The sequence below is a fragment of the Nicotiana attenuata genome, chromosome 1 (genome assembly GCF_001879085.1).
Source record: "Nicotiana attenuata strain UT chromosome 1, NIATTr2, whole genome shotgun sequence".
NCBI classification, from domain to species: domain Eukaryota; kingdom Viridiplantae; phylum Streptophyta; class Magnoliopsida; order Solanales; family Solanaceae; genus Nicotiana; species Nicotiana attenuata.
In genome coordinates this window covers 82,324,981-82,334,810 of record NC_031989.1, presented here as the reverse complement: position 1 = coordinate 82,334,810, position 9,830 = coordinate 82,324,981, and the positions used below count along the sequence as shown (strand labels likewise).

At 37.4% G+C, this 9,830-nt stretch overlaps 1 protein-coding gene and 1 long non-coding RNA gene across 4 annotated transcripts in view; one reads left to right on the top strand and one right to left on the bottom strand.

Moving 5' to 3' along the window:
- The window catches only part of LOC109229800 (TMV resistance protein N-like), a 12,484-nt gene extending 3,327 nt beyond the window's left edge, over positions 1 to 9,157 (bottom strand). The window contains exons 1-3 of one of the 3 annotated variants that reach the window (XM_019395363.1): positions 9,071 to 9,157; positions 8,054 to 8,213; positions 367 to 1,447 (exon numbers count right to left, since the gene is read on the bottom strand). In XM_019395363.1, the coding sequence (XP_019250908.1) occupies positions 367 to 1,447; positions 8,054 to 8,213; positions 9,071 to 9,095 (1,266 nt within the window). In that variant the 5' untranslated portion in view covers positions 9,096 to 9,157. Of the gene's footprint in view, positions 1 to 366; positions 1,448 to 8,053; positions 8,623 to 9,070 lie in introns of those variants that run through there. The other 2 variants (XM_019395359.1, XM_019395354.1) reach the window with 2 other exon arrangements.
- Positions 8,815 to 9,518, top strand: LOC109229817. Its single transcript, XR_002068603.1, has 2 exons — positions 8,815 to 8,990; positions 9,127 to 9,518. It is a non-coding gene; the product is annotated as an uncharacterized LOC109229817 (long non-coding RNA).

The window sequence follows — 9,830 nt, the reverse complement described above, 5'->3', positions numbered from 1 at the left end:
CTCCCTCCCTCCCTACCCCCCCCCCCCCCCTCTCTCTCTGTGCGTGTGTGTGTGTGTGTCAGTGTATCAAAATGATTTATTTAGTTAAAAATCATGAGGAAACAACATTTGAAACACAAGACTATTGTACCCATTATACATTTGTTGAATAACAAAATTGATCTCATTCATTTAACTAACCACAAAATGATATAAAATATTAAAAAGTGATATGATCAACACAAATGACAAAGCAAAATAGAACGCCATTCTATGTTGCAGAATAATTGAAAAAAGAAAAGAAAAAGAACAAGAAATCCGCACAAATAACCTAAAAGTGGATGATGGCAATACAGTTCTTATGAATGAGATAATGACATATCTTACCAAATTTCCAGTAAACAAATCCTCGATGTCCTCAGGAAGCCATATTCTACTCCTTCGTGAGTCATCTTGACTCACGATGTGCCAGGCCATTTCTTGTATCAAATCATGCATTTCAATTGTGTCATATGGTGAGATAAATAAGAGAGACTTTTCAATTAAGACTTTTATTCTTATTGTAGATCCGATACCACAGCTCTCAAGTATTTCCTCTACATAACTCCTCAATTTTCCTCTATAAAAGCATGCAATATCTAGAAAGAGTCTCTGATCAACATGCCCCAGTCCTTCAAAACTTATCTTAAGCTTAGCAAGAATTTCATCATTTGGCAGATCCTTCAGCCTTTCCCATGACGATGTCCAATGCCTCCTGTCTAATCCATAGAGAAATGAACCTAAAACTTTCAGAGCTAAAGGGAGCAAACCGGCACAATGTACAACTTGATTTGAAAGCTCCTCAAAGTCTTTCTTAGGAATTCTTTGCTTAAAGGCATGTAGGCTAAATAGCTCAATAGCTTCATTAAGAGTCATCAAGTTCACAGAATACACTTCATCCACCATATGATTATCTAACAAATGTTTATCTCTTGTTGTAATCAAAATTCTACTACCACTACCAAACCAATCATGCCGTCCAACTAACATTTCTAATTGGTCTTTTTGATTTACATCATCAAGAATGATCAAAACCTTCATTGAGCGCAACCTCTTCTTTATGATTTCCATGCCTTCATATACACTTGTAATAGTTAAGCTTACCTTTAGGATTTTTGAGAGGAGAACACCTTGCAAGTATTGCAGTCCAAATGTCCTTTGCATTTCTGCAACATTATCAAGAAAACAAACACCTTCAAATAGGCCAGAATATTTGCCAAATACAGCGCTTGCAATTGTTGTCTTACCAATGCCGCCCATCCCCCAAATTCCAATAAAACGAACATCAGGTGTTTCCATTCTTAGTAATGAACTTACTTCACGCACTCGAGATTCCATCCCGACTAAATCATTATCAATGGTTGAAGTAACTTGACACAATTTACCCAGTATGTCTTCAACAACATGCTGGATGCAATTAGATTCATACCTGTACAAGCAATTGCAAAAACAACTTGAAACGAGGCTTCACAAACAGAGTGCATGATTGATACGTCTTAGTATTCCTAGTCCATTCAAAACCATGAAACAAAATTTTGTGTGGAAATTATGTAATAGATTTAGTATTTCTAATCCTTTTGGGACCATGACAATCAGAAAGTAATGAGCTCAATCATATGTCATCTCTCCCTGTTCACATACTCCCTTTGGTTTCTGCCAAATAGTTAGTAATGTATAATGTCCCGCATCGGAAAATAGATATCTTTTATTATGTAATCACCGTATATAAATAGGTCATTGTAAAACACTTTAGACATAATTAATGAAACTTTTCCATGCTATACTCCGCACATGGTATCAAAGCGTTAGTGAGAAACATCCGGGAAAGAAAACTCCGCCGGACAGTCGCCATGTGTCAGTTTTCGGTGACTTCTAGGGCTATTATTGTGTCACCTACATTTCCATCAATGTTGTGCTAAAACCAACACCACAACAGGGTCCTCCACCTTGCGGCAACCAAACCCAGGCAAACCCCGCGGAAAAATACCCCCCCCCCCCCCACACACACACACGCCCACACACGCCGACCAAAAGGGGAAAATTTCCGGCAAGATCTCCTCACGCGTTGGCGCGTGAGCTGCCTTCTGGCCAGTTTCTGACAAAACTCCTTTTGGACAGCTTGCTCGCGAGACTATTTCAAGTCCCATCTAAGTTACATCAAATTCCGACAAACTTTTTATTTTCCGGCGACTGTTCAGTTTCCGGCAAGATACAATATTTTTTCTTCACTGTTCGTGTGAGTTTTTTTATTGTTCTTGATTGTCTGTGCTATTTGGTCCAACAATGTCTTTGGGACTTAATATTTTTGATTCTAAAAGCACGGGTTCTAGAAATTCAAGTTTGATGATTACTTTGGAACCCTTAATGGGAAGTTCAAACTACTTAACTTGGGCTTCTTTTGTTGAGTTGTGGTGCAAGGGTCAAGGTGTTCAAGATCACCTAACCAAGAAGACTAGTGATGGAGACGAAAAGGCCAAAGCACTCTGGGATAAAAGTAATGCTCAATTATGTAGTTTGGCGATCGATTAATTCCAAGATGATGCCTTTGTTTCGTCCATTTCAGACATGTTTTTCAGTTTGGTCGAAGGCTAGTATTTTATACACTAATCACATATCTCGTTTTTATGAGGTGATATCTCGGGTGACAAATTTAAAGAAACAAGCATTGGATGTCTACCTACTTGGGACAAGTGCAGGAAGTTATGGAGGAATTTGAGAAGTTGATATCAGTCACTGCTAGTGTTGAAAAACAACAAGAGCAACGATAGAAGATGTTTCTAGTTCTTACACTTGTTGGACTGCCTAATGACCTTGACTCGGTGCCTGACCAAATTTTGGCTAATCCTTCAGTTCCTACAATTGATGAACTATTCTCTCGATTTCTTCGCCTTGCTATGCCACCCAGTCACACAGTAGTGTCACCACCAACTGTTGACTCCTCTATTCTCGCATCTCAGACAATGGAAAATCAGATATCTCAGACTATGGAGAATAGACGGGGATGAGGTCATTTTGGAAGATCTCGACCCAAGTGTTCTTATTGTAATAAGCTCGGACACACTTGTGAGGTGTGTTACTCTTTGCACGGTCGACCGCCTAAAAATGCCCATGTTGCTCAAACCGATACTACAGGTAACCAGGGTTTTTCTTTAACTGAAGAAGAATATAATGAGTTACTTCAGTATCGAGCAAGTAAACAAACACCTCCACAAGTAGCCTTTGTTGCTCAGACTGATACCTCTGTTGCTGGTAATTCCTTTGCTTGTGTTTCCCAGCTTATTACTCTTGGACCGTGGGTCATGGACTCAGGCGCCTCTGATCATATTTCTGGTAATAGGTTAGTTTTGTCAAATATTGTTTATGATCAGTCTCTTTCCAATGTTACTTTAGCCAAAGGAGTCCAAACAAAAGCAAAAGGAGTAGGACAAGCTAATCCTTTATCCTCTGTCACTTTAGATTCTATTCTTTATGTCCCTGTTTATCCTTTTAATCTTGCATCTGTTAGTCGTTCGACTCATGCCCTCCACTGTGGTATATATTTTATTAATGATTCCTTTATTATGCAGGACCGCAGTACGACACAGACAATTGGTACATGGCATGAATCACAAGGCCTTTACTATCTTAACTTACCCAATCCCTCCACAGCATGTCCAGGTACAGATCCTCCAGATCTAATTCACAGACGTTTAGGACATTCGAGTTTATCCAAGCTTCAAAAGATGGTGCCTAGTTTGTCTATATCAGATTGTGAGTTGTGTTAACTTGGGAAACATACCCCAGCCACCTTTTCGCGTCGTGCTGAGAGTTGTTCAAAGTCTATTTTTTCTTTAGTTCATTCTGCTATATGGGATCCTAGTAGAGTCAGTTCAACCCTAGAATTTCATTATTTTGTTAGATTCATTGATGATTACTCAAGATGTACTTGGATTTTTCTAATGAAAGATCGTTCTGAGTTGTTTTCTTTCATCCAGAATTTTGTGCTGAAATTAAAAATTAATTTGGTGTTTCTATTCGCACTTTTCGTAGTGATAATGCTTTAGAATACTTATACTCTCAGTTTCAGCAGTTTATGACCTCTCAAGGAATTATCCATCAAATATCTTATCTGTATACCCCTCGGCAAAATGAGGTAGCACAGAGAAAGAATAGGCATCTCATTGAAACTGCTTGCACACTTCTCATTTAGTCCATGTTCCGCTGCATTTTTGGGGCGATGCAATTCTTACAGCTTGTTACTTGATTAATCAGATGCCTTCATCTACTATTCAAAATCAGATTTCACATTCAGCATTGTTCCCTAAGTCAACCTTATACTCTCTTTCTCCTCGTGTTTTTGGGAGTACATGTGTTGTTCACAACTTAGCTCATTGAAAAGATAAGTTAGCTCCTAAGTGTGTCTTCCTTGGTTATTCTCGGGTTCAAAAGAAGTATCGCTGCTACTCACCTGATCTTCTTAGGTATCTTATGTCAGTCGATGTCACATTTTTTGAGTCTCAACCTTATTTTACTTCTTCTGATCATCTTAATATATCTGAGGTCTTACTGTACCTACTTGTGAGGAATCTACATCCACAGCACCACTACAACCACTACTACCTATACAGACTTTTGAGGAGTCTACAGTTGCTCCTCCTACATCCCCAGCCACAAGGCCACCACTCTTGACTTATCATCGTCGTCCACGTTCAGCATCAGGCCTAGATAATTCACGTCATGCATCAGATTCTGCAGCTATTGCGGACTTGTCTCCTCCTGGTCCACCAATTGCACTCTGAAAAGGTGTACGATCATACTTAGGGGTCGTTTGGTAGGAGGTATAAGAAACGCTGAATAGGGTGTATTAGTAATGCTGGGATTAGTAATGCTAGGACTAATTACGCTGAGATTATTTTTTATTCACTGTTTTTTGGTGTATTAAGGCATTGCAAAGAATTGATTATTTACAAAAATACCCTCCACATTCTTTAACTCTGTACACTATGTTTATTGCAACAGTTTTATTACCCTCAAGATTTTTTACTCTCTTTAAAGCCAATTGTTTTCTATAGGGGAGCAAATAGTGGGTTCTTTTACACTATTCCATTTGCTAATATTATTATTAATCTTTAGTACATAATTTTTTCAGAAAATATTTTTCATTTACTAAACAAACACAAGATGTTTTTAAATACTTTCCGTCAGTATTAAAATAGTAAACTGAAATAACGATCATATGTAGTCAACATGTCAATTACAAAATATGGCGGAAAGTATTGGCAATAGGTTTTAAGGGATTTGAGGGGCAATTATGTCTTTAACCATGTTTATGCAAATATTAAAAACCCTTGCATTGTTAATACTATGGTTTGCTATGTATTAGTTATACATAAGATAATACCAAATAGGATGTATAACTGATACAAGTATCAGTTATACATAGGTTGAGAAAATATACCAAGAGAGGGATTAGTAATGCACAAAGCTAATGTTGCATTGTTTTTTCTAATAACTCCTACCAAACGACCCCTTAATCCTAGTCCACATTATATCGGTTTAAGTTACATCGTCTGTCATCACCCTATTACGCTTTTGTATCATCTTTGTCCACTACTTTCATCCCTAAGTCTAGAGGTGAGGCACTATCTCATCCAGGATTGCGACAGACTATGGTTGACGAGATGTCTGCTTTACATGAGAGTGGTACTTGGGAGCTTGTTCCTCTTCTTTCAGGTAAGTCTATTGTTGGTTGTCATTGGGTTATGCAGTCAAAGTCAGCCCGGCTGGCCAGGTTGATCGGCTTAAGACTCGTTTTGTTGCAAATGGATACACTCAGATATTTGGACTTGATTATAGTAATATTTTCTCTCTCGTGGCTAAAGTAGCATCTGTTCGCCTCTTTTTGTCCATGGTTGATGTTCGTCATTGGCCTCTTTATCAGTTAGACATTAAGAATGTTTTTCTCCACGGTGATCTTGAGGAAGAAGTTTATATGGAGCAACCACCAGGTATTGTTGCTCAGGGGGAGTCTAGTGGTCTTGTATGCCGATTGCGCAGGTCACTCCATGGTTTGAAACAGTCTCCTCGAGCTTAGTTTGGTAAGTTCCGACCACTTATTCATGAATTCGGCATGACTCATAGTGAAGCTGATCACTCTGTGTTTTATCAGCATTCTGCTCTGAATCTGTGTATTTATCTGGTGGTTTATGTTGATGATATTGTTATTACTGGCAATGATCAGGATGGTATTACTAATCTGAAGCAGCATCTCTTTCAACACTTCTAGACTAAAGATCTGGGCAGATTAAAGTATTTTTTAGGTATTGAGGTTGCTCAGTCTAGCTCAGGTGTTGTTATTTCACAGCGGAAGTATGCCTTAGACATTGTTGAGGAGACAGGAATGATAGGCTGCACACCTGTTTACACTTTTATGGATCCGAATGCTAAGCTTCTGCTAGGACAGGGGGAGTCTCTTAGCGATCTTGGAGATATAGGCGGTCTGTTGGAAAATTGAATTACCTCATAGTGACTAGACCTGACATTTCTTTTCCTGTGAGTATTGCAAGTCAGTTTATGGATTCTCCCTGTAACAGTCACTAGGATGCAACTGTTCGCATTCTTTGGTATATAAAGTCAGCTCCAAGCAAAGGATTACTATTCGAGGATCGAAGCCATGAGCAGATTATTGGGTACGCAGATGCTGATTGGGTAGGATCATCTTCTGATAGACATTCTACGTCTGGATATTATGTTGCAGTCAGAGGTAATTTGGTCTCTTGGAAAAGCAAGAAACAGAATATAGTTGCTCGATCTAGCCCAAAGGCAGCATATCGAGCCATGGCAAAATGTGAGCTAGTTTGGATCAAGCAGTTGCTTAAGGAATTGAAGTTCCAAAAAATCAGCCGGATAGAACTGGCGTGTGATAATCAAGTTGCTCTTCATATTGCGTCAAATCCGGTATTCCATGAGAGGATTGAGAAAAGATACTCTCAGTAGATATTGTTACAAAGTTTGTGAAGTCGAATGATCATCTTGCAGATATTTTCACCAAGTCCCTTACTGGTTCTCGTATTAGTTACATCTGTAACAAGCTCGGTACATATGATTTTATATGCACCGGCTTGAGGGGGAGTACTAGATAGTTAATAATGTATAATGTCCCACATTGGGAAATAAATATCTATTATTATGTAATCTATATAAAAAGGATATTGTAAAACACTTTAGACATAATTAATGAAACTTTTCTGTGCTATACTTCTCACAATTTCTCTCCCAGTTAATGGTTGGTTCCTTATTTTTCTCATTTACCTTTTTTTCTTCATTTAGAGATATATCTTTGGGAAACGACCATCACTAAAAAATGGACATTATGTCTAACTTAACCCCAAAAGTTAACTCATTAAATGAAGACGACAATAACTCATATTGAAAAATAATGTGGGATTCTAACTCCCTTCACACGTCCAGAACTAAACATTTGGAGGATGGACAACATAACGTGAGGGCCATAAAATTGGGTAAACCAAGAATAGAGATGGGTTTGGCTCTAAAAAACATGTCAAGAAAATGGATCTTAGGCCTAACTTAACCGCAAAACTAGCTCATGAAGTAAGGATTGCCAGATCCATATAAGGAGACAATAACCCATATCCTCAACCATTGTGGTACTCGAACACACAAAGCAGCATATTTTTATTTTTTCAGCCCTACCTTTTATTTTCTCTTTTAAATTGCATGAGGATAGTATAACTACTTTTAGCTTCTCTAAGCTGTTCAAACATATCTTTGAGGCTATCGTTTAGTCAATGATGAACTAAGCTCTTACCTTGATTTCCCAAGAACTTATTAATATTCCTGACTGAGAACATATCTTCAGTATACTGGATAAACTACAGAAATATTTTCTTGAGTGTGAATTTTCTATGAATCCCCTGAATAGTGAAGAGTCTAGACAACCCCAACTATTGGGATTAAAGTATAGTTGACTGAGATGAATTTTGTTATGCTAAAACGATTCAGAGAATAAGAAGGAAAATGAAAGAGAGCCTTGTACCCGTCGTAGCCATTTGGTAAATCATATCCTGCTGTTTTGCCTGCCTCACCAAATGCATCCCTCCAAGATTGCACCTTCTCCAAATCATCTCTCAAATTTTCCTCATGTCTAGCAAATGATTCAGCAAAAGTTCCACTTTGCTTACTCACATCCGATGGATCTACGTCATAGAATATGGGTATCACAGTTTGTCCTAATTCTTTCTTGCATTTCATGATCTTTACAAGTTCATCCAAGCACCAAGTGGAGGATGCATAGTTCTTAGAAAATACAACAATAGCAAATCTTGATTGTTCAATAGCTTTCACAAGTTCAGGTGAAATGGACTTTCCTCTCTCCAACCTAACATCTTTGAAAGTATGAATCCCTTTATGTTTTAGAGCATAGTAGAGATGACCCACAAAAGTTTTACGAGTATCTTCACCTCTAAAACTCAAGAAAACATCATTCTTCCAATTTTGAGTGGATGAAGAAGTAGAAGCCATTGAAGATGAATGTGAAAGAAGTTTGCAGATGTAGGGAAATTGTGTTCAGTTGCAATTTAAGGCACTATCTTCTTTATTACTGTTATAAGTCTTTGGTTGACTTATCACACGGTTTAACAAAGACTTGCTCACCATTCCAGTAATTCTTTAATTGAAGAAAGTGTATCTGCTCCTTCCTTTATGTATATTTTATTCGTTTTGTCAGTTCTTGGTAAATTCTACCAAAGTAACTGACAATATTCATTTCAATCCATCACACAAATTTTTCCTCCCCGTAGAAATTTGATTGGACACAAAATTAAAAAAAGAATTAAACATTTTTGAAACTGATGTCTAAAATAATTCATACGCATTTATGTGGCTCTATATCATCTCGTAAAATAAGAACTTTAAAATAAAATAATTTCTAAATATAGTAAGTGTGCATTGAAACAAAATGAGAAATATACACGGTAATGATTTCAGTTACGTTATAGCAAATTACTTATCATTTATTCTTATTATTGCTATTAAATAGACTATCTTCAGTTACCTGATTGTGTAAATACTCGGTGCATAGAACCTAATTTCTTTTTTCACTTCTTCTAGACCATTCAAGCTGAAGATAGTGAAGTTGGTGAAGCCCACCGGAGACTCGCCGGAATTTCGCCGGAGAAGTGATTGTAAGAGAGATTGAGCTCAAACAGGTTCGAGATGTTTCTCTGTACGCCGCCGGAGAACAAATTTGCCGGTGATTTGTCCATATAGCTGGTTGCCGGAACCATAAAAGATTTGTCAAGTTCGAGATTTCCGGCTGAATTTAGCCGGAAAATCCACCTTTCTTTCAATCTCATTTCTTTCTTAAGGTTTCACTTTGTCAATTATCAAATTCCAACCAAATAAACTCTGAATGGATAATTTAGGATTTGAAATTTGGTAAATTTGTTCCATCATATTAGTGACTATGAAATGATTTACCAGTAGGTAATTTTGATCCCTGAGTTATATGCGTTATTTTATTTTTTGTGCTTCTGTTAATTATCGTATCACACTTAACCTTAAATTAAATTAAATTAAATTTTTTACCCGGATAATAGATACTATTATGTCACAGTTATAACAATTAACAAGTAACAATACTTCTTTTGTGAGGTTTGAACATTACCACCTCATCCTATCCGACTCTAGGTTCCTTTGGTACGCGAGATAAGGTGGAATAAGGTAAGGGATTAAATTTATACCATCAATTAAATATGGTATAAATTTAATCTCAGACTTAATACTGAATATACCACCTTATCTCACCTTATCCC